Source organism: Aulonocara stuartgranti (genome assembly GCF_965226115.1).
Source record: "Aulonocara stuartgranti genome assembly, chromosome: 9".
Classification (NCBI taxonomy): domain Eukaryota; kingdom Metazoa; phylum Chordata; class Actinopteri; order Cichliformes; family Cichlidae; genus Aulonocara; species Aulonocara stuartgranti.
In genome coordinates, this window is record NC_138960.1 from 32,753,721 (window position 1) to 32,779,012 (window position 25,292).

Consider the following 25,292-nt stretch of genomic DNA (forward strand, 5'->3'; position numbering starts at 1 on the left):
CAAGTGTGCAAATAACACTTTAGAGTTATGTCGTATAACCTTTTAGACATATCACCGCCTGTGACTGCTGACTACAATGACCCTGCAAAACTTTGCTAATAAACTTCATCCCAGTCCTGAAAACGAAGAATTGTTTTATCTCTGAAATAGCAGCAATACAATCAATGTAGACTGAAAATGCAATGTCTGTTCCTACGTTTGCACACTTTGTTCTTGGTGTTTGTGGCAGTAGTGTAAGATTTTTATAGAAAAATACCGAAGAACAGACTTTACTGTGTACGTGCCCAAAGCCTGCAGTCTCGGATCTAAACATTTGAGCTTATGACTCATGAATTTCATTTTTAGAGAATAACATGTGCTCACCAAGTCATCATTACTAAAATGAGAAGAAAACGTTATTATGAACAACAATAAAAATAATAAAAAGTAGATTAAAAATGACAACAATCTTGTGCATTTACTACACTGTTTCATTGTCCTGAAGTTACATAAAAATCACAGGAACTAAAACTTCAAAGCTTTTAGCCGATCATAATTAACAGGAATACAGTGAACAGATGGTGGGGACACCGAGCACTCACAGAGCTGATGTGTCTCTGGTTGGCTTTGACCCTCTCCATCTCGGGGGTCTCAGAAACCAGACTGTAGCGTCCCTTCAGTCGCTCCGCCTCGTCTTTATACTTCTTCTACAGAGAGGGGGGGCGGGGGAGGTGGGGGGGTTAGATTGGAGGGATGAACTTGTCGTTTCACTTAAAGCATCTTGTTTTAACACACAGACCTGGCTGTAGACGTCTTTGAGGTAGGAGGCGTGCAGCAGCTCAGGAGTGTCTGTAACCGACCCGTATGAGTGTTCTCTGAGCTGCTCCGTCTGCTTGTACGACTTCTGCATCAGGCAGACAGAAACCATCAGCTCAATGTTCGCAGGCTGCATGTTTTATAAGAATAAGATGTCCGAGAAAGAACTTCCATTTACTTTAATCCGGTGACACAAACCTGGCTCTGGATCTGTGAGGCTCTCTTGGCTCTTTGCATCTCCAGCACATCAGCACTCAGCTCCATGCCTTTCCCCACAATCTCCCTCTCCAGATCTTTGCGGTACTCCTTCTGTGAACACCACAGTTGGAACTCCAGTTCAGATCAGGCCACTTACACCTTTCAGAAATCTGTGTGTTTTTAGTTTACCTGGTTCAGTATCTGATTGGCTTTTCTGACCCTCAGCAGCTCAGGTGTCTCTTCAAGACCAACACCAGATAAGCCCCGCCCCTTCACCTCCTGCTCCAGGTCCCTCTTGTACTCTTTCTGCAAGGAAAGGGCGAAAAAAAGAGCAAAAACAGGGAAACTAAAAATGAAAACGTAAATGATTTTTTTAAAAGTAATGCTTGATTGATTAAAGCCAAATGTTTGTTCTTTTTCTTTATGAAGTGCTTCATTTCACATAAATAGATTAAAAATGTGTTGATTTCTTTGCTTCTCTCCTTAGAATCTGCCATATATTGTTTAAATAAGCAAAATACTCTATACATTTAGCTCCTCCTCTTATTAAAACTCTTTAAAACAAATATATGTGGGTTCACTGATTTTGTCTTTCAATCGTTCAGATAATAAAAGACATGAAAAGGAAAAACCAGAAAAAGGAACAATCACCAAAATCCACAACACAAGTGCTTCACAAGCCAAAAGATGTTGGAAATCAGTGGATTATCTGCTCTTCCAGGTTTGAGCACAGCTTGATCAAACCTCTAACGTGGCTTTAAATAGTTCATCCCTCTGAGGCTACGTCACCTCGCTCAGCAGGCTGCTAGCATGGCGCGCTGTCAGGTATCCAGGCGTCTGGTCGATGTCCACCAAGGCTTTGCCCTTCATCTGCTCCTCATAGTCCTTCCGATATTCCTTCTGTAAGAGACACACAGCACAGTGAGAGAACAACGACACACAGATAGACGTGATCAGCATTAATATTTGTAGCTTTTTAAGGCACAGGTGCACGATAACCCTCATACTTGTACAACCAATAATTGTAAACCCCCACAAAAGTACGATCGCTTCATCGTGCCCGAGCTTCACTGGTGTTTCCTTCAGCGGCTGATTTGGAGTCTAACTGGTCAAACTGTGGGGCACAGATCCACAGCAGGTGGCACACACTGATCTCAGCTTCTCTAAAATACAACAGATTTGTTTTCATGTTGTTAACGATTGACAGAAAAAGAAGTGACACCACGCTGCAGCATCGTTCATGATGCGAGCAGAGCGTTAATAACCTGTGGCTGTGCTGTGAACTCTCTCTGTACGACACTCATACACTTTAAACTCTGTTTTAAACAATATGATAGCTTTCCTTGATTTAAGCCCCTTCTGGAGTCGTATTATTATATGAGTTATGATTTATTTTAGGTTTAGATTTTCTCAGCTGTGAAATCAGTGTTCAAAGTTCTATAATAGGCAGTGAAGATATATGCTCGCTGTGTTCTGTGCAAATAAAAACACTTTAATTTCTCCAAACTCATTCACTCCAGTCTGCAGGCCAAAATATTGTTTGGATTATTTGCTACATGTCACATAAAAAGTTTAAAAGTTACAACCAAAGACGCACAACACGCCAAACCTGAAGTCTTCATCTGCTGGATCCAAAGCTCAGAGTGAAACTTCTGACTGGAGTGTAAAGCTAAAGAAACACATAAAGTCTGTTTCTGTCAGAGCTGCAGAGACGTTTCACCTCGCTTTGCATCTTCTGTGCTTCCTTGGACACCTTGTAGGTCTGAGTGTCTCCGAACTCCATCAGGGAGCGACCTTTGTTCTTCTCATACTCCTCTCTGTACTTGACCTGAAGACAACAAAGCACACAAACCCATCAGACGCACTTACACAATGTAAAGTTTAGAAATTATCAGACAATGAAAGCTTTTGCTTGTGTGTGTGTGTGTGTGTGTGTGTGTGTGTGTGTGTGTGTGTGCGTGCGTGCGTGCGTGCGTGTGTGTGTGTGTGTGTGTGTGTGTGTGTGTGCGCGTGTGTGTGTACCTGGCTGTGCAGCACTGCGTTCTCCTTGTGGTGGAGCTGTTCAGCCGTGTGCAGAGCTGTGTGGTAATGAGCCTTCGTCTGCTCGTACTTCTTCTTATACTCTACCTGATCACATATACACAAACACACACTATTATACAAGATGACTATTTATATAAGCACAGGCTTATTCAACAAGCAGAAGGCTGGCTGAATAAGCCCGAGTCCAGTCCAACAACGTCCTCACTCAACGAACTAAAATAAAATAAATAAAGACACACGAGCACAATGCAGGACTGTTATTGTAATTGTGTGTCGGTAGCAGATGTTAAACTCTTTATTAACTCCTGCAACATCCGCATGGGCTTTGCAGAGACTTTTATTTTGAAGGCTGCATCGTAGCACTTTAATAAAAATAATAATCTTTGTTATTATTCTATGAAACAGCTAGTTTTTCTCTGACAGTCTAACATATTGAATTATTGTCTAACAGCATGTGGCTTACATTGCTCTGAAGCTTGGTGGCGTGCAGGGCGTGCTCCAGCTGCAGGAGGTTCGGGAGGTCGGAAGAACCGTCTGGTTTCTGGTTCTGGTTGGTTTTATATTTCACCTGGAAGACAGGAAAAATGCATATCAGCACTCAAGGTTTTCCAGGGATTTTAAAATGATTTCAGGGCACATGTGATTCCTTTAAGGAATGGCGAGGTTGGCAATCACAAAACAAAGAGATTTATTTGTTCCCGTTCACTCTGGTTTTACTCACTTATCTGTGCAGCTTTAAGTGATGCTCTGCCAGAGGTGGCAGAAGTACAGACATTCTGTACTTAAGAAGTGCAGATACTTGTGTTAAAAAACACTCTAGTAAAAGTTGAAGTACAGATGCAACGTCTTTACTCAAGTACAACTGACAAAGTGCTCTGAAATGTCAAATACAAATCTCAAAGAAAGTAAGAAGTAGCTCTTTTGAGGGTATTTCTACCAGCTACTTTTTTCACAAAGCTAACTGAACCTCGCGCTATAGAAATGTTTAAGTCTAAACATGGACGAGGTTCTTTCTGGAGAAGCAGATTAATCATCCGGAGGTCCACCATCACAGTGACTCTGCAGACCATAGTAAAGAAGCACGACGTGAAAGGCCAGGCCTCGTTTACAGCTGGTTAGCTGTAGCTCAACTATCAAAATAAGAGTAAGGGGACTGTTATTAGTCATAAATCTGCAGAAGGTGGGATAAAAAACGTTCCCAAAGATGTTTTATTGTGTAAAGGTCTCAATCCACACCTCGTTTTTTTTCTTTGAGGAGCCAGACTTTCTTGTAATGAGCTCTCCAAACGTTCAAAACAGGTTTTTTTCACTCATTTTCAGTCTTTGTATCTGACCATTTTCAGGTTTTTTTTTAAACACTGACCTTTGAAACTCCACATTATTGAAGTAGCGAGGGAACAAAATTCAGAAATATCCAAAGAAGACAGAAAGGTGCCTCAGGCTGTGCTGAACAAGGTGGCCGAGGTGGTTTGTTAGGTGAGTACAAACTCTGGTTCCACCTTATATACCATGTTTCCATGTTTGCATATGTTTAACCCTCTCAAGGCAGGCGTTGCCGATTTGCAGCAGTTAAAAACTAACAACCTGATTACCCCACATACATATTTTCTGAGTTTTTTTTCTCAGAAGCACCACTGCAGGACTTGGTTGTGCATTAGCAACAAAAAGTTTCATTTGAGCCTGAGAGGGTTAAAAAAAATCACTGTGCCATTGTGCTCGAGAACTACTGGGGCCTTTGGTATCCAAAACGGATCCAGCATCACAGTGATTCAGAGTGACGTGTGGTGATTATGTTTCCTGGTTAAAGGTTAAAGATGAGCAGACATTTTACAGACATTAATGTCCATCAGGGTCAGTCATTGTAAAGCTCTCTTCTTTCTCTGCCAAGTAAAGATGTTCTGGCTTCAGTTCATCATCATGCTGTTCAAACAGCAAACCCAATCTCAGGGTCAGAACATCACACGAGCCACATTTTCTACCGTCTGCAGAAACAGCAAAGTGTGAGAAGTATTAAAAAAACAGAAATTTCCCTTTGAGTTCCACATATAACACTTTACTTTGATGTTTTCTTCAGTTGTGTTGCCAAAATCGGTTCCAGTTTCAGCCCCCTTTTCAACAAGCTCTTCTACTAAAAACCTGCATTCAGAGATCCGCCTATGTATCATGATGCTGAGTCTCAAAGAGAGGCTTTTCTAAAAATGCAGCACTGTGTGAACGTGCAGCACTCCTGAACGCCGGGCAGCGTTCAACACAACAAGCTGTTATGTAATGCGGTGAAGTGGGGAGGCTCTTTCCTGCAGCTGTGTGGGCAGTGAGTGGACGAAAACGGCTGCCTCTGTGTGTGTGTCTATTTGTGCTTGTATGGTGCTTCTTTTCACTGTTCAGCTCTTATTTTCTCTTTTTGTTTGTTTGGAGTGAAATTTATGGTGACTTTGTAAAGACATCTGAACTCCAGGGGGCTGCCCGAGGTTCAGATGTAGTTTTAGGTTTCATGTTAGAGCTGGGCTCATATTTGGCTTAGATTTGTTTAATATTTAATAGTGATGATGGTGTTCAGAGCGAGAGAAAGAGGAATGCTTATATCAATAAATGTCCTCACAACTGCAGATAGACCAGCATGTGTGTGTGTAACCTCTTCAACTTCTCCAGCTTTCATCCCACAATCCCTCTCCATTTGCCTTAGAAAGGTTGCCATGGTTACGCCCACACAACAGACTGAATTTTTCGTGAGTGTGTGTGTGAAAGAGAACGACACACACACAGCTTTTTCCCTCTTCGACTTGATTATCTCAGTGACTAAAAGAAAAAAAATGTCTCCAGGTGATCTACGGGAAAAAATCAGATTATTCTGTAAAATATAAAAAAAGAATGAGTCATCCATCCATCCATCCATCCATCTTCATCCGCTTTATCCGGGGCCGGGTCGCGGGGGCAGCAGCCTAAGCAAAGAGGCCCAGACCTCCCTCTCCCCAGCCACCTCCTCCAGCTTATCCGGGGGAACACCAAGGCGTTCCCAGGCCAGCCGAGAGATATAATCTCTCCAGCGTCTCCTGGGTCTGCCCCGGGGCCTCCTCCCGGTGGGACATGCCCAGAATACCTCACCCAGAAGGCGCCCAGGAGGCATCCTTGTCAGATGCCCGAACCACCTCAGCTGGCTCCTTTCGATGTGGAGCAGCAGCTGCTCTACTCTGAGCCCCTCCCGGATGGCCGAACTTCTCACCCTATCTCTAAGGGAGAGGCCAGCCACCCTTCGGAGGAAGCTCATTTCTGCCGCTTGTATCCGCGATCTCGTTCTTTCGGTCACTACCCACAGCTGGTGGCCATAGGTGAGGGTAGGGACGTAGATCGACCGGTAAATTGAGAGCTTCGCTTTTACACTCAGCTCCCTCTTCACCACGACGGACCGGTGCAGCGTCTGCATTACTGCAGCCCCAATCCGTCTGTCGATCTCCGGCTCCCTTCTCCTATAACTCGCGAACAAGACCCCGAGATACTTGAACTCCTCCACTTGGGGCAGAAACTCGTCCCCGACCCGGAGTGGGCACTCCACCCTTCTCCGGCTGAGAACCATGGCCTCAGATTTGGAGGTGCTGATCCTCATTCCCGCTGCTTCACACTCGGCTGCGAACCGTTCCAGTGCGAGCTGGAGGCCCTCACCCGATGAAGCCAACAGAACCACATCATCCGCAAAAATCAGAGATGAGATTCACAAAAACTCAAATACTCAGTAACTAAAAAAGTAACTAAAATGATTACACTAAAGCATAATGCTTGAACAACACCCAACTTTAATATAATGAAGCCCACAGAAGTCAAAGAGTAAAATATTGTTCCCACTCTGCACTGCTTTCCCATTAGGCATAAAATAAAAACAAAGAATTTTATAGAAAACTATGGACACACTAAACTACACAGCACACACATGCAGGCATTTTAACAGCTTTCCTTTGTGGTGCACTTTCATACTCACCCAGTTAGACTATGCTGACCTACATTCAGAAAAAAACCTGATGAACGATCATCACATGCTTTATTTGAACTTCAACCTGTGTGTGACTGATCATGTGACCACGGTTCACTCACCTGACTGGCCAGAGCAGCAGCAGCCTGCGTTTGTTTGAAGGAAACACAGTCCAGCGGGTTGTATTGAGGTTTCTGCCCCTTTAACTGTCTGTCAAAGCTCTCCTTATACTTCACCTGCAGGAGAGCGATAAACAGAGACATCAGCTGTTAAATGCAAGTGTATCTTTTCCAAGTCTTTTAACCACACATTATAGTGCTCACTTGCAAAGCGGCTACTAGTGCATGCTGGGAAGGCTATGTGTTACCTGGCTGGCCAGTTTTGAGACCTCTTTGGCGTGCTGGATGTCGGTTCTGGCCAGAAGAGACTCGTCACTGTAGACGGGTTGCTTAGTATTACTCTTATAGGTCACCTGTAGATGTCACAAACACACAAGAAAGACTAAATAAAACAAATACAAAAAGATTAAAACAGCTGTGAAAAGACATTTTAGTTAAACGTAGTTATTTTACTTTCAGTTTTTAGGTAATTTGATAAATCTGTGAACTTTACAAGCATCAGGAGGCGCCGGAGCAGATATTTATTGAGACTGAGACGTCTGAGTGGGAGTAAGGAGATTTAACTGTAATATCTGTTCCAAAATCCTTACATTTTGCCCTTGGCAGCATCATCCACATAATATATATTAACAGCATCTAATACTAACAAAACCAGGTAAAAAATAAGTAAACCCAACTGAAAACAATCAGAGACAAAGCCCCTCAATACAAACTAAAAACTGCTGCAGTGTATTAGGGCCACACAATGAATAAATTAATGAATAAATAAATATATAAATAATATATTATTGATAATTTGAGAATAAAGTCAAAATTCTATTTAAATGTTGACATTATCGTACAACGTCTGCTGTATTCTCCACAAACCCTCTTGTTAGTGAACCTGGTGCATCGTTGTCTGTGTACATTTGTTAGCACTGAATTAGCTGTTACTAGTTCCTGTTTGTAAAGTACAAAGAACACTAAGTGGATGTTATTACAGCCGAACACATACTTTCTACTTCTAAGTCCAAACCCTCAAAGAGACCCCTGAAGGTCTGTCCCAAAGAGAGGACCGGGTCAAAATGTCCCCACTTTCCAAAACAAGTCCTCACAAAGACAGAAATACAAACACACACACGTCACACTTTCCCATAAAGCTACAAAACACTCGCACATAATGACAGTTCAGTGTTAAGAGCAGAACATTTTCTATAATTAATCAGCATTTCCACTCAGAGAGAAGCAGCTGAACAGGAACGTTGTCATGGAAATGAGTGTTGGATGGAACGTGGTTACATGTTCACACACACACACACACACACACACACACACACACACACACACACACACACACACACACACACACGCTTACATCGCTGGCCAGTTTAGCTGCGTTGGTGGCGTTCACGATGTCAGGTCTGTCTGGGATGGTGTTGTAGTGATGAAGCTCCTCTTTACCTTTCCTGTAGCTGACCTGAGACCAGCAGAGGAGGTTAAGGAGAAAAGGAGGAGTTACTCTAATAAAACCAACATAAACAAAAGGGCAGTGAAGTTCAAAATTAAAAACATAAATAAAACGCAGGTGTTAAACACACTGGTCATAAAAACAGAAAAAAACAGCTGAATTCACTGAAAGCTGCTGTCGGGAAACAGAAGGTCTACACTATGAGTAAAGCCACTTAGCTAGCATGATGATCACATGCACAGCTCCACGGTGTTCACTTTTAGCACAAAAATCATATAATTAAGTCCTTTCCCAGTCGCTCCTGTGTTCCCTTGTGTGTCTCAGATCTCAGTGGGGCTTTTTCCACTTGCACTCTGATGACAACTATCTTTGTTTGTCTCTGGTAGCTTTGACTCTTTTTCCTCCACCTTTTATTCCAGTTTATTATTAGCTCTGACATAATCGTGGACTATAAATGGAAACAGAAAGCTTCTGGTACCACAAATCATGTCTCTTGCCAACATATTTATTCATGCAATCTATTTTACACATTCAACAGGTGAATATAATAATATTTTACAGTATTAACCGTTAAAGGACACTGTTGTAGAAAGACTAAAATAACAGCTAGTGGTCTAATATCATAGACTGTGCATAGACTGCATTCTTTCTAATGGCCAGCAGGTGGCGCCTCCTCTGGTTGCAAAGATACTTCCAGTATCTAGAAGTTTGTTAGAGGTTTGTTGTTTCCTTGATGTACCTTACAGAACGTTTTCCTGATGACTTCTTGGGATTTCATACACTTGCTCTGGAAAAGCACAAATATTCGCCTCTAAAACTGACGGCAGCATCGTTTTAGAATTCAGAATAAAAAGATTTCATTCGTTTTCTCCAAGCGTTGTCCTTCCTTGCTTTAATAAGCTGATTGTCGGTGGTGTTTGGAGAATCTCAGCTGAGGTTTTTTGCAATGCAGCGTGAAGCCGAGTAAATTTTTGATCGACTTGTGCAAACGCTGACTCGCCTCTTTTCCCATCACCTGCTGTGAGTTTGTCTTGTTGTATTTGTATGTAATGATGCTGCACCATTGCTCAATAAAACACAATGTCCATTTTTAATTACAGTTCTCCTCGGAGTTGATAGAAGGATGGACCAGGTTACACATTCACTGGTTAACAACTCATTAATCAAACGTTGTGCTCTCAGTCGTCAGATCCAGTTTCAACACACAAATATGGTGATGGTGAAGCCACGAGTAAAATCAGTCGGCTCAGAGCTTCAGTATCAGACTTGCCTAACCAATCACAGACAGCGCAATGTTATGCAGCAGAGTACAGTAAAACATGTGAACAGTGGTTTGGCAGATGCACTGCAAAATAACTGTTACTTGTTGTGTTTTACTGTAATTTAATAGAGAAACTGTTAAGTTCTGCTGATGAGCTGCTGTCGGCACAGTTATACGAACAAACGTTACATAACAGCTGTTGTATCACTGATTCAGACGGACAGGTAAATATTTACTTCACTCTGCTTCTTGTTGACCTCCATGGCGTGCTCCACCTCAGGAAGCGTCTTCATGTTGGTGTAGCTGGACTTCCCCTTCTCCCGATTATATTTCTCCTTGTAGAGCTTCTACAGAGAGACAGAAGAGAGTCAAAAAGGACTGAGGAAGAAAAAATGATTAAATAAGTGAAGAAAAGGAGATGTGGAGGATTTGAAAAGAGAGACGCAGAGAAACAGAAGCCTGATAAATTTAGGGAGGAAAACATCAGATGACTAATTCATCCTGGTGCTGGATTGCGTCTGAAAGCGCACTCGTTCATTTGTCTAAAAATAAGACGAGCTGACTTCCAACTGTGAAAATGAGGAATTCACAGCGTGATGCACAAATGAATACAAAAACTGAGTGAAGTTAAAAGGCCTGCAGAATAAACCGGCCGCCTTCTGTTTGGATTTTGCTTTAATCGTGTTTCAAAAACCAACTGATTGCTAATGTGTCATTTCTTTATAAAGAAATAAGAGTCCTACATTTAAAAAAATGCTTAAGGTCTATGAATCTGTGAAGAAAATAATAATTACTGTAATAATAATAATTACTGCAGACTGTCAAACATTAGATATATTGCATATAAACATAAAACAGCTGCATATCTGTAAACTTGTACTATAATATCAGGAGTACAAGGACAAACTAATGAGTGATGTATGAGTTTTAACTAGTTTGGATAAAACTGTTATTTAATTGCTTGTAAGGTCTCCTTGAGTGTCTTTACTGGTGCCTGAAAATAAAATGTTGTTGTTGTTGTTAAATGAGGTGAATTTTTTTAGCTTCTCCTTTTCATTTTATTTTTATTGCGGCACATGTGGCGCAGCGTGAAGAACAGACAGACTGAAGAAACTGATCTGGCTCTGTTATTGGCCGCAAACTGGACCCTTTGAGTAGGAAGGTTAATAAACTGGTTTTATAGGAAAGAGCTGATACTGGAACCAGCATACTGGACGGTATTGTCCTGGTTTGTTCCTTCAGGGTTTTACAGACACTGGGATTGTCTGGGCTGCTGATGTAAAGGCGGTCTACGTTTCGCGCTCCAGTTAGCGTCGCATTGCTCGGTCAGCAGACATGAAACCAGAGGAGGATCAGGCCCGCGTCCCAGATTACCCAAAGCTTTGATTTTCTGCCCTCGGGGCTGATTGACACCAAACAATTCCCCTCATGTGTAACATCCGTACAATAAACAGAGAATTTCGTGTTCTGCACCAGCACTTCAGACAGTTTGAGCAGAATCAGGTCACATGTAGCACATAGCTGAAAACTGTCTACTTCACACACGCTGACATGCTGGGAAAAGACAAACAAAACAAACAGACAGGGCAGAGCATCCAGGAGGTGGAACACATGACGCCCACTCTGTAGTAGTAAATGCACCGGACCGTCACCTGCTCCACTCACACTGACACCACGCCAACGATGTGTCACGCCTGTAAAAAACATCACTCATGGTTACCAGAAATGAAAAACACCACAGAGTGGATTTAACTCTTCTAGACAATCAAAATTTCACTTTTGAGCTAAAGTGAACATATTTTCCTCCCCTGACTATTTCCATACAGCTATTTCAAGTGCAAGATGCAGCAACAGTTTGCATAACAATTTAAAGTCTTTGCTCAGCTTAATGTAGAAAATAGCAAAAGCAGGTCTCTGTACAATCATGAGCAATTACAAGTTTCCTGCTACCCTGCTGGTGGAGCTGTCTGTGAGCATGTGCAAATCAGTTGGAGCAGACAGGCTGTAAACACAGCCGGGACAAAGACAGGAGAGCAGGCTGCGTCAGGCATTTTGTGCCAAATGTCTTTAGACAGCTACATCAGAGCTCTCACTAAGACCATGATTGTGCATCACATCAGTCACATCCTGAAGAGAATTTGAGTTTTGCACAGCTTTCAGTGATTGCTGAAGACCTTTCTCTGCTGCAGTTTGTTCATATCTGAAATAAAACCTACTTTTTAACTGTTGATGCTCTTTGAGTCTTTAACTCCACCTACACTGGTGACGGGGCAGGAGTCTAAGCACAGATGCCCTGTTGTCCTGGGAGGTGTTCCCAAGCTTACAGAGACACAACTTTTCCAGTGTCCGGAATCTGCCCTGAGGCCTCCACCCACCAGGACAAGCCTGACACACCTCAGCTGGGACATGGACAGGCCTTTAACCACTCAGCTGCCTCCTTCTGTTTTTAATCCTGACTATCTTTTTATACTTCCTCGAGCATCTTATCCATCTTGTCCTAACACCTTCATCTCTCATCCAAAGCACTCTTCTGGGAACTGTTGAAAGGTGTGAAACACAGTCATCCTTTCTCTCTCCAGATTCACCATCACATGCTCATGAACACCAGCAGCGTCCAGCTCGTGGACAGTTTGTAAAATCTGTCACAGGTGTCAGTTTCCAGCAGTGAGTCTGTGAGAAGTGTGTGCCTGTCCCAGTTTATCAGCTTCAATCTGCCACTACTGTGTGTGTGTGTGTGTGTGTGTGTGTGTGTGTGTGTGGTGGACAGTAGGTCAGTGTCTGTGTCCTCAGGCTCTGGAGCACCACACAGCTGCTCCCTGTTTTCACGCTTCTACAGACAAAATGATACCAACTCACAAAACACTTCCCATGAGCGTGTCTGTGTGTGTGTCTGTGTGTGTATTTGTGTGTGTGTGTAACACAGGACCGCGGGATGTTGCTGTTTAAATGCCTCCCATCTGCTCTTTAGTTAGAAATGTGAACTCCGAGTGGATTATAATTCCAGAGGTGTGACATCTGTCTAACCATGTTCACGTTTCATCGCTTTGCTGCTTAAAAACATGCAGAGAAGTTCAATATTTTTCTGTTGTTGCTCTTTCAAAAGCTCAGCTTTTATATCTCAAATTTGCTCCGTTTGCTCGTTAAACTGAGCGCGAATAGCGATTTGGTGTCTCTGACTTGATGCTGTGAAGGCGGCGTCACACTCACATCGCTCTGTGTCTTGCTCAGCTCTTTGGCAAACACGGTCTCGATGGTTTGGGGCATCTGGGCATAGAGACTACAGCCGGCTTCTTTCTTGCTCTCCTCCCTGTAAGCTTTCTGCGACACAAACACGTGAACCACATCAACAGACGCCGACCACATCAGGACGTCTTTTAAAAAAGCAGTGCAGCATTTTGCTTTGCTGTCTCACCAGCATTTATTTTAAAGTTCTGCATAATTAGAGATTTCATAATGAAATATTTATTATTATGAGGCTGATGCATTATAAATCTGCTCAAAAAATATGATCACAACAGTTGTGCGTGCTGAGGTCTAACAGAATGTAATGACGCCTGCCTGACTTACACAGTTAAGCTGATTTTAATGATTTTCATCTCTAAACTGGAAACACTGCACCGAGCTACAGACTGATTAAAAAACATCAGAAAGTGCAGCAGCACATGTGTACAGGTAAACAAATGGAAATGCAGTTGTTCCCATGTGCTGCTCCCTCGTGATCCCATGAGGCAAAAATAAAGCAAATCCTGCCTGAAAACTCAATGTTCAACCATAAAACTTTAAATAGATTTTTTCTGTTACTACACAAACATCCTTTTTATAAGAAACAACACTGTTATCATAGCAAAAAACCTTCATGCCAATGATACTGTAATGCACAGAAAATCTGAAAAGCAGGTAAATCTCACTGTTAACTTGTTCTGCATTTGTAATAAGAATCTGAAAGGTAGAGACAGTCTCCAACCAGAGCTGCACAAACATTCACAAAACGATTAAATGTGTGTTATAAATACAACATCAGCACTTCTGTATCAAGACACCGGTACTTCAAAGGAAGTGCGTCGTGATATTTGGCCCTGCCTTGTTCAAAAACAGCAAATGGGAACAATCCCGCCTGTAAAGCGAACCTGCTGCTGACTCACAACATGCTCATGAAGGTTCAGAGAGCAGTGGCTGCATGTTTAAATGTACCTTGCTGTGCAGCTGGCTCTGCTCCTTGGCATGCTGAGTTTCTTTGGTCTCGGGCAGCAGAGAGTACAGACACTTCACCATCTCCTTCTTACCCGCCTCTTTGTATTTATTCTGGGTGATGAAAACAAGACAGGAGATTAATAACTGCTCAGTGACACTGAGCACACGCCTGCACCTCACACTTCATCTGATTCTGTCTGTGTTTGAATAGATTTGGAGCTTGCACTGACAGCTTTATAACAGAAGTATGCAGCATGCAGGCCTGGAGCACGGGGAGCACAGAATATACAGCTGTTTGCAGATGACACTCAATTCTAAAACTGAAAAAGCTGACAGAAAGAAAATCCAAATTAAAGACCTCCATATTTATGATTTTTTTACAGTAAGTTCATGAAGCCAGACGTTAGTAAAATGTTACCAGCAAAAACAGCAAACACAGAAAGCTTTTTTATTCCCCACATTCACAGAGTTGTATTTGATTTATTTTTATACATGCTTAATTTTCAATGTGCAATCAAACTGTGAACACACACAGCTCCCACCTCGCTGTGTGTCTCAGCCATCTCTTTAACAAACTGAGTCTCCAGAGTTTCAGGCAGCAGCGAGTACAAAGTGTTGGGCAGATCCTCTTTGTCCTTCTTGTATTTTGACTAGAAGAGCCAGACGCACAGAGGAAAAAACACATTGAGAGATATATTTGCTATATTTCTGAGAGAAGCAGTAAATTTACATACCATGAACAGAACAGTACTTGACATAAACATACAGGGCTGTTAGTTTCTAAACACTCCACAGTTTTGAAGCATATTTTGTCAAATTTGACCTAAATAGGTGTAAATGAGTAAATCTGGTGCATGCTGCAGCTCACCTCACTCTGAAGTTCTGAGATGTGCTTAACAAACTCCATCTCTTTGGTCTCCGGCATCTGATGGAAAACACTGCTGCCGATGTCCTGTCTGCCTTTCTGCTTGTATTTATTCTGCAGCGCACAAACATGCAGAGTCAGATGATGAAAAAGAGTCCAGAAAAAAATGAGAACAGTAAATTAGGATGTTGTAACAACATCAACACGATGAATCATTGGGATTTATTTTTTTTTAGCAATTTTATGACACAGAACAAGCTGCAGTGAAACTATTGGACCAACATGTTGTTACACGTTGCGGACGTCCGCCCACCTCACTCTGAAGCTCCGTCACTGCTTTAGCAAACTTGATCTCCTCTGTCTCAGGCAGCAGTGAGTACAGGTTGGTGCTCAGCTCCTTCTTACCTTCCCTGTATTTCACCTGGAGAGCAGAGACATACTCGGTTAATCATACACCGTAACAGAAAAAAATCTACATAAAAAAGTCAGAATTTGTTCTATCTACAGACGTTTTATATGAGCGGGAGAACGATCAAAGTCAAGCTCAATTAAAAAAAAAAAAATCGATGCAGAAAAAATGGTAGACACAGACAGAAACTACTCAAACTCAGCCGAACAAAAACGAAATCAAAAATGGACCCCGAACTTGCTGAAAAACAAACAAACAAACAAACAAACAAACAAACAAACAAACAAACAAACACACAAACACCTGACAATTTAAACCCGATACCAAAACTTCAAACACTAAATCATCAATTAAAAGTGAAATTAATTAAATACAATTGTAAACAGATAAATACTGTATTAAATGTTTTAAACAACATTATTCTACATTTAAGTCATTATTTAATATTTAATTAATTAATTCTGATTTGAAATAAAAATTGACACATTTATTTGCATTGATGTGTTTATTTAATTGCACTCGTGGAGTTTTGAGGTTTTATTTTAGTACCTGGTTTTTGTGTGTGTGTGTGTGTGTCTGTGTGTGGAGGGGGTTCAACCCTTGTGCCCTCCTGAAATTTTGCACCCTTTTGACACCCTCGTGTACAAAAAAGTACACAAACAAAATCTGCCATAAAATCCTGATACAACAACATTATTTTTTAATTTTATTTCTTTTTTTCAGAAATCATTTCTCCAACTTGAGGCCTTTTCAAAACGTTTAAACATGAAATCATGTTCAGGACTTTATCCTTTAAATGTCAGTTTAAACGTCTGAACTACTGCAAAAAAAACACAATAATTATTTTCATATAAGAAACAGAATGGTGACGGGAACAAAACTGATCTGACTGCATTAATATTTTAGGTGTACAGTGATGCCAAATTTGTGCTTGTACATGAACATGTAGAAAAATGTACGTATTGACTTTCTTACTTCAGTCTTTTCCTCCTTTTTTCTGTGGAAATGTTTGTTGCCTCCTGTGGATTTTATTCCAGTCTTTTTGTTTTTCAAACCAAGTTTTCTGTTGTTTTCTTTCTTTAATAACTCTGTTTTCCTGCTGTTGTAACGAACTTTCCTCACGTGTCATTGATTGTTTTAACCTGCGTTCTTCCTGCGTCTCTTTGTGTAAGCAGTAAACGCTCCGATTCTTATATAGTGCTTTTCTACACTCCCGAGTACTCAAAGTGCACATTCATCCAATCACACAAGCACTTTCTTCTTTGCTTTTCAGTGCTTACTAACTACATTCACACACATTCACACTCCGATGGATGCATCGAGAGCAACTTGGGGTTAATATGTTGCCCGAGGATATTTGACATGCAGACTACAGGGAGCCAAGGATCAAACGACCGACCTTCTGATCAGTAGATGACCTCGTCTACCTCCTGAGCTACAGCCACCCCTCAAAGAAGCGTGTCGGCAGCCGTGTACCAGACTATCAATATTCTTGTTGAGGCGTCTTTATGTGCAGCCCTGTTTGTTGCTGTTATTCGCTCCATGTTTCTTCGTGTTTACTTCTTGGATATCTGTGTTACTTCACCTTCTGGACTTTGATAATTTTGGAACTTTTTTCTATAAACTGAAATAAAAGCTTGACTTCTGTTACTTCCATCTGCTTTGGTGTCTGTATTTGGCTCCTCACTCCAGTCCTCTCAAAACAGATGGATTATTATTTGGCAGAAACTGCAGTTTTTAAACATATAAAAACATCAAGCCCTGGGTGCCTGGAAAGGTGGATAAAATTCACAGATAAATGAGAATAACAGCACTGATATTGGTATGGAAAATATGTACTTTATAATACGTGTCAGCCTGTTGTATTCTTATGTATGTCAGGTATTTATCATGTGCCATGTGAGGGAGATTGCTATGATTTAATGATGCTTGCACAAAATCAATAAAGAGTCGTAAATCTCTTGAATAGTTTTCTGACAGTCACGTCTCGTACCTGACTTTGTAGCTCAGTAGCCTCTTTAGCATGCTGAGTCTCCAGTGTTTCAGGCAGCTGATGGTACAGACAGCTGGTCGCCTCCTTTTTGCTCGCCTCCTTGTACTTGGCCTAAAGAAAACATCAGCCAGAATATTTGCTTGCAGGTTCAAAACAACATAACCGAACATTAAAAAGCCACATTGTTGCCATCAGTCTCATTGGCGGCTCACAGACCGTAAACATGGACACTTTTTGGACTGTGATTTACTTTTGAACCAGCGTCTGCAGGTGTAAAGATAATAACTACTGAGTCACTGATTCTTAGAAAGTTACATCCTCTGTGTTTATTGTGCAGGTAATAATAAAACACTTGGATGGATTTATGACTAAATCACTTTTAGTTTAACAGTCAAGAACAGACACAACAACTCTATGATCCTGTTAACTAAAAATGAAATGCTCTCGTTTTCCTCACCTCACTCTGCAGCTCAGACACAGTTCGTGCTAACTGAGTCTCGGCTGTTTCTGGTAGATGCGAGTAGAGACTCTGAGAGAGGCTCTTGATGCCGTTCTCCTTGTATTTACACTGCAGAGGGAAAAAGAAAGACCTAAGGCCCAGTGACCCCCAATCCTGAACTAATTCAGACACGAGGAGGAACCAGGAGCGAAGAAGAAACCGAGGGAACAGCAGCTGAAATCTTACTTCACTCTGCATGTCGGACATCTTGGCGGCGAGCTGCGTTTCGGCCGTCTGCGGCAGCTGAGAGTACAAACTGGACGACATCGCCTTCTTCCCGCTCTGCTTGTACTTGTTCTAGAAAGCAAGGAGAGCAAAACTAAATATCAAGTAAATATTTGAGATCGTGACTTTTACTCAAACAGAACAAGAACTCTGAAGAAATAAAGTTTACATAAAAAAAATCGTAATAAAGAAATATTTCCGTCTCAGCCCAGTTTGGTGGTTATTGTTGTTTTATCTTTTATTGTGAAACTGGAAACTCTGAACGAGCTGAAAGTGAGTGAATGAATGGACCGATGTCCATGAAGCCGTTTGTAACGAGTCCAAACCACTGATGGACTTCATTAAGTGTGCCTATGCCAAAAGGCACACTTATTACTATTCGTCAGATTTATTATTCTTATTATTCTCAATCTTCCGCCTAAAATTTGGCCACGTAACTCACCCTGCAGTTTTGAGACAAGCTTCATATATGTTACCGCATTTTGTGCGGCTGGATCTGGAATGATGTGGTAACTCACCCCGCAGTTTTGAGACAAGCTTCATATATGTTACCGCATTTTGTGCAGCTGGATCTGGAATGGTGTGCTATGACTTTTGGTGTTTATAACTTTTATAGTTTTTCAAATATTAATATTTTAGTGAAAATTTTCCCGCGCTTATGTGCCGCACAGTTTTGAGACAAGGGTTGCATATGTTATATCATTTTGTGCGGCTGGGTCTGGACTAGTATGCTATGACTTTTGGTGTTTATGACTTTTATAGTTTTTTAAATATTTAGATTTTAGTGCAAATGACTGAAAGATTAATTGGCTCTGTTTTGAGTTTTGTTCAAAAAGGAATGACTTCATATAGGGAAAAATATATATCACACATGCAGGACACCTTAAACTAGTTTTTTAATTAAGCAGCAAGGCAGAAAAAAGTCAGGGCTGCATCAAGACACGAGGACTAAACCCCAATTCAACCAGACCCAGAACTGATCCGGAATTAAAACAGGACTACAAGAGTTCAAAATCAGGACTATTTGGGACTTGACCAAAACAGAACCAGAATCAGAACTAGATGATAGTAGCACTAAAAATCATCATAGACCTGCACTACACTTATTTTTTTAATTCTACCAAAGTCCACTATTTAGATTGAGAAAAGTTCATATAATTATTTATCCTTGTTGTGCAAACAAGCTGCATAACTTAATAAATATAGAATTTGAAAAATAACAAACCTAAAAAGAAACACTAGGTACGAGATACATGAGGACCTATGATACGCTGATACTTTTGGTAAACAACCATGTGACTAACATGTGTGTCTCACCTGCTCTTGTTCTGTCTCTGTTCTGTCCTCATTCTCCTCTCTCTACCTCTCTCTCTCTTTGTGCTGACAATCATCAAATATACAGATATTTACAAACTCTTCAGATCAAAACACTTTTTTAATTGTAACATCAAATCAGACTAAATGTTTATTTTTTTTAGATTGATAAATATAAAAAACATAGTTTCTCTCTTTACTCTTAAAGTTAACAAATATCTGTATTTCTTAATTGTAAATGGCACCAAATTGTATTCAAAATTAAGCCACACTTATGGAGCTCCACAATTCTTTTCCTGGTGTTTTGGTTGACATCTCTTGATTTTCCCATGTCACAGAAACAGGCTCTGTGTTTTGCCTTATATGCATCCACAGCTGTGCCACCAATTTACTCACATGGACTCTACTAACCTATCAGAAGCTTCTTCAGCTCAGAATGGAATCGTCTGGAGTTTCTTATTAATTAACAATAAACTTAGTGTACATGTACTCCTAAATTTGATGAAAGTGATAAAAAATAGACAGCTCTGTCTCTCTTTATTCTGACATTTAACTAATTCAAAATATATTTAAATATTTATCTAAAACAAAAGTTTACTCTAAATTGATGTTGTACAGTAAAAATGTTTTATGTTTTCTCCCTAAAGTGTATGTAAATATCTGGTTACAAATGTGAATATCCTGCTGTGTACTGAAATCCCTCTTGGGCTACGTCCACACGTACACGGGTATTTTTGAAAACTGATATTTTCCGTTTTCGTTTTAAAAAATAATCCCGTCCACACGTGAAGGCAGAAATGAAGGAAAACGCTGCTATGAACATGCCAAAGCAGCAGGTGACACCATATTCCTAACCGTGTAGAAATGTTGGCCAATCAGAAGTCTAGAAGCCTCGGCAGGAAAAAGTAAACAAAGCTGGGGCATAGAAGCAGAACCGAGTCGTATGTGTGGAGGGACAGTAACTGTGTGTATATGTAAGCATTTAAACACTGCAGAGAGTAGAATTAACAGTAATAGTATTGTAGAAATTCATTTCACCGAAACAATAACGTGGCGCACAGTGTGACGTCAAAAAAGGCGCACATCTTTGACGCTGCGTTTTCTCCGTTTTTCTCGTCCACACATAAATGCAAAAACGGAGTTTTAGAAAATATCCACCCTGCCCGGAGTTTTTAAAAATCTCCGTTTTCAGTGACCAAAAACGCCATTTATGTGTGGACGAAAGGTGCAAACGCATAGAAAAATCTGCGTTTTCAAAAATACCCGGGTAATCACTTTCCCAATTACAATATACAAACTAGAGATGGACCGATCCGATATTACGTATCGGTATCGGTCTGATACTGATCTAAATTACTGGATCGGATATCAGAGAAAAATAAAAAATGTAATCCGATCCATTGAATATCACGAAAGCACCTCACAAAACTTGCAACACGCCATCGGAGCAGTATGCATCACGTGATAGAGCGGCTGTGGCATGCGGGACCTGTCGGTGGTCTGGATAGCATGTGGAGCTTCGCTAGCAACCCGGCATTTCATCTCCGACAAAGTTATCCCCGAGAGAAGTACAGCAAGTGTGTAAGTCCATCTCTGAATGTTTGTAAAGCATTCCTGCGTTAAGCTTAACAAGCGATATATGGAGCGACTGCCTCTCCTGCTGCTACTTCAATCATGAAACTGCTTAACGATCAGCTGATCGGCTTTTCTGTCGCGAGTCCGTCTCTCTTGTTTGCTTTTGGCCCACTTTGCACCAGAAAGAGGAAACCAGCGGCTGAACAACAGCAGCACATTTAAGCTTGATAAGCTGTTGTTAGAATTTATTTAATATTACTTTCTACTCGAGGATCTTTTTCTACGTAGCTGACGCTGGTAACTGTGCAGGGGCGGATCTAGCAAAGTTTAGCCAGGGGGGCCGATAGGGCATTAACTGGGAAAAGGGGGCACAAAGACATACTTTTCTTTCTTATTCTCATTTAAAATGTCGAGCTTTTAATAAATAATTATCTGACACCCAAAGTTTTAATTTGATGTAAAAGGAATAGAAGTCAATTACTGTATATAGTGACTATTAAGTCTAATATATATACCCTAGTAAGCTATAGTCCTTTTTCCTTTGGGAAGGTACCATCTGTGCAGTCTGCAATTTTGTTGAAGAAAGATGCTGAATCTATTTAATATTTCTTGAAAGATTTCTGTGCATTTTTTTTCACACTGCATCAAATTAAGGTTGATTACGTCGATTAAGCATCATGAGGTGGCGCGTGAGGGGTGGTTCCCTATTTTTTAATTTTTGTTGTTGCTGGGAGTTGGAACTCTATTAGTTAGGTTGCTTAATATTTCTGCTAAGTACTCTTTAAAATACCAGAATAGGGAGGATGGTGTAGGTTTAAGTTTATTAGATTGATCAGTATTGCTGAACTATGAAATATTTTTTTGCATACAGGTATAACAGAATAGCTTTAGTGTTGTTGTTGTTTTAAACTTGAGTATGAACTTCTACAAAATGCAGCAAGATATTTAAAAAAAACAGTTTTGTTGATTAAAAAACACTATATCGGATTCATATCGGTATCGGCAGATATCCAAATTTATGATATCGGTATCGGACATAAAAAAGTGGTATCGTGCCATCTCTAATACAAACTGTTATGGAACTTTACTTAACAAAGTCTTAAGACCGGGTAGTGACACTATCAATATGTCTATTTAAAGAAAAGAGAGTTTTTTTTTTTTTTTTTGTTCTTGTAGTCATCTTGTCTATCAATGTATCAGAGGGTTAAAATAACAAATTGCTGGTAAACATCAGAATTATTGATTTGTTTACTGTTTGTCCATTTACGTCAGTGTAAAATCTTTTGGCTACCAATGCAGCTACCTGGTTATTTTGCTTGACTTATAATGAAAGCTCGGTCTGTTCACATGCTTTAAATGCCAACAATTGATATTCTGTTTTTATGCTGACATTCTACCAGATGCCGAGAAAAAATAAAAGATCCCAGGCACAAAAGAAGCGCTGGAAACAACTTGACCTGGTCGATCCTGCTGTCCCAATGCTCACTGGCCACAACCAAGATGAGGCAGTCAGTAGTTTTCCATCTGACCAGGTAATGAAGATATGGTAGTGATCACAAACAGTTGAACAGTTTTCGAAACACGTTTGAGACAGTTAAGAACGCCTACCCATACAGTTTAGGATTTTTTGTTACAATATCACACAACTGGCATAATAGTGCATGGTATGCAGAGCATTTAAATGAAATGAATGTGTCAGGTCACTTAATGTCTTCTATACCCTTTTTCCTGGTTTAGATGGCACCAGCCAGGTTATCCTTGGAAACACAGGATAGACCCACCTCCTTATGTTCCCCAGGTATCAAGGTAAATATCAAAAAATATTCCTCTTATTAAGAATTTACAACAGACAATTACATGTTATAGACATATTAATGGTTACATCTCACCATTATGCAAACAGCAGGGATTTTTTTTTTTATTGCTTTGTAAGTTTAGTAACCACTACTGTTTCATGTTTTCTTTAAAGTATCCAGTGTTACACTCTGTTTCAACTCTGTTAGTAGGTTTTATAATTTTGATTAACTGTATGTAACCCATTATCAGATTTCAGACACTCGTCCACCAGCAAAACGAGTCTGGGCAACTGATGATTTCCACACAGCATCAAATTCTCCACCTAAAAAGGTATGCCCACAAATGTCTATAACCAATTGGTATGCATGTGATCTTTGCTGTATAATCACCAGGGTTGATATTTAGTCTTTCACCTTACGTATGCTTGCTAACTCTTACTAAATATACATCTCAACAGCTATTTCTGTCTGTTTAGCTATTTCTATATATATTGTTCAGAAAAAACTTTTATACCATTTTATACTTAAAGCTTCAGATAAATTGACATCCACAGTGAAAAGCAGTGCAAATAAATACAAACATGGCTTTGTGACATCTTTTATCAAGATGGATGTCAGTGTATTCTGTTTGAATCACATTTAACCTGTAACTGAATTTTGTGTCATTTCTTTACAAAACGTAACACGACTATGAATTGTTTTACCATAGTTAAAAATGTTGTTACTTTACAAGAAAATCGAAATTTATACAACCCTTGCAACTTAAAAATGTCTTACATCATTGTACCAAGAGTTGCATATGTTTTTGCTCAACCTTGAAATGCATATCATTAAATACTAAACAATAACATGTCACCTTTACCATTCCTTGATCAGCCTTTCCACAACATCAATGAAGAACTACTGACAGAGGAGCTACAGAGCAACGCAGTTCAGCACTTCTGGTGTGTCAGTGCAACTCATTGTCAAAGTGATGAAAGGTACACAGAATTCTCTCGAAATCATCAGTGCACATGTAATGCCCTCACATTCCTGGCCTACCTTAATGAGGAACACCAGTTCAACACAGCCCGACTTGATAAGGTGCTTGAACAGGGAGATGCACTCTACTGTTGGATTAAAACAAATCTTCAGCAGGAGAGGTGTTATACACAAGATCATCTGACCATGGAAGACCTGCCCAAAGAAGTTCATACCGACATAAATGTCTACAGTGTGAAAATGGACAACATAAGGTATGGATACCTGAAAACACCAGACAAAACTTATCAAAGAAAAGAGTGGTGGTTGCCTCTTGCTAGTCGCCTTGTATGTCTGTCAACAGATGTGAACTATGCTTTGCTCATGGTCTCACCTCAGTGCATTGCAGTTTTCCGTGACAAATCTGGGAGGTATGGATTATTTGATTCACATTCAAGAAGTGCAGCAGGTTTATCTGAGCCAAATGGAACAGCAGTCATGCTCACTTTCACTCATGTGGATGACCTGATCACCCACTTGCATAACCTTTTTCAAAATCAAGGCAAGTATGCAAAATATGAGTTTGTGCCTGTTTCTCTCAAAAGAGTCAGCACTCACAACGAACAGCCTGCACAGTCAACAGGAGCAACAGCTACATCATCACCACAAAATGATGAACCACAAATCCCACTGTGCAAGTGCCTCAACCAGAATCAGCCCAAACCTATATGACAATGTTAGAAAATACTTCAAACTCATCACAAGACAAAATGGCTTCATGTGAATATCAGCTTGAAACATCTGTCGATCCAACAAGCAACATCAGGAAAGAACAAGAAGAGAATCTTGAACTTAATAATAAAAGAGAAACAACAAGGAATGTGTGCAAATTAAATAAACAACGACGTCGGAAAGCTATTCGTCGCTCAAAAAAAATCAGAGGCAGAATGTAGAACCTAAAGATAAATCTTCATCTGATCAAGTGGCAAAGAAGACGCACAAAAAAAAGGCACGAAAGGGAACGATATGCAACTTGTCACAAATTTTGAATGAAAAAATTACAGACTTTGAAAACTCAATATGCTGTAAACTGTCATTACCACAAACAAAAACTGTTATGAAACAGAAATTATTATGCAAATCCTCAAATTCAAGGAGTAATAAAAGCCCACAAGGTGAAGAAGTACCAAAGTGATCCTCATTTTCAACAAAAGAAGAGGGACTACATTATCAGAAGATATTCTACGGATCCCAACTTTAAAATCAGACAGAAGCAATATCTGGTCCAAAGGTACAACACGGATGCTGACTTTCAAAGCAGACAGAAAAAATACATGGGCCAGAAATACAGAGAGGATCATGTCAGAGAAAGGAAGAGGGCATACATAAGAACAAAATATGCATCTGATCCAAACTACAGGCACAAACAAAAAAAATCAATTCATGCCAGGTATCACAATGACTCACAATTCAGACTGCACCATATACAGTGCTGTACCCAGTACCAGAGACACAAAATGGCTACCACTGCATCTTTCACCATTTATAAAAAGTTGTGTGCACAGAGAATAAAGAAGCCTCTATGGCTGCTGTTGCGATCCCAGTGTGCCCCCTGTAGCTCTGTGGACGGTTTTTGATTTG

General features: G+C 40.4%; 1 protein-coding gene across 4 annotated transcripts in view; it reads right to left on the reverse strand.

Moving 5' to 3' along the window:
- The window catches only part of LOC309714471 (uncharacterized protein), an 81,936-nt gene that overhangs the window by 8,890 nt on the left and 47,754 nt on the right, over positions 1 to 25,292 (reverse strand). For 3 of the 4 annotated variants that reach the window (XM_082546965.1, XM_082546964.1, XM_082546967.1), the window contains 20 exons: positions 17,968 to 18,078; positions 17,740 to 17,850; positions 17,283 to 17,393; positions 15,194 to 15,301; positions 14,884 to 14,994; positions 14,558 to 14,665; positions 14,016 to 14,126; positions 13,032 to 13,142; positions 10,061 to 10,171; positions 8,471 to 8,572; positions 7,365 to 7,469; positions 7,120 to 7,233; positions 3,500 to 3,604; positions 3,016 to 3,120; positions 2,714 to 2,821; positions 1,783 to 1,893; positions 1,183 to 1,299; positions 994 to 1,104; positions 779 to 883; positions 582 to 686 (listed from right to left, as the gene is read on the reverse strand). In XM_082546965.1, coding sequence (XP_082403091.1) covers positions 582 to 686; positions 779 to 883; positions 994 to 1,104; positions 1,183 to 1,299; positions 1,783 to 1,893; positions 2,714 to 2,821; positions 3,016 to 3,120; positions 3,500 to 3,604; positions 7,120 to 7,233; positions 7,365 to 7,469; positions 8,471 to 8,572; positions 10,061 to 10,171; positions 13,032 to 13,142; positions 14,016 to 14,126; positions 14,558 to 14,665; positions 14,884 to 14,994; positions 15,194 to 15,301; positions 17,283 to 17,393; positions 17,740 to 17,850; positions 17,968 to 18,078 — 2,181 coding nt within the window. The remainder of the gene's footprint in view (positions 1 to 581; positions 687 to 778; positions 884 to 993; positions 1,105 to 1,182; positions 1,300 to 1,782; positions 1,894 to 2,713; positions 2,822 to 3,015; positions 3,121 to 3,499; positions 3,605 to 7,119; positions 7,234 to 7,364; positions 7,470 to 8,470; positions 8,573 to 10,060; positions 10,172 to 13,031; positions 13,143 to 14,015; positions 14,127 to 14,557; positions 14,666 to 14,883; positions 14,995 to 15,193; positions 15,302 to 17,282; positions 17,394 to 17,739; positions 17,851 to 17,967; positions 18,079 to 25,292) is intronic. The other variant, XM_082546966.1, reaches the window with a different exon arrangement.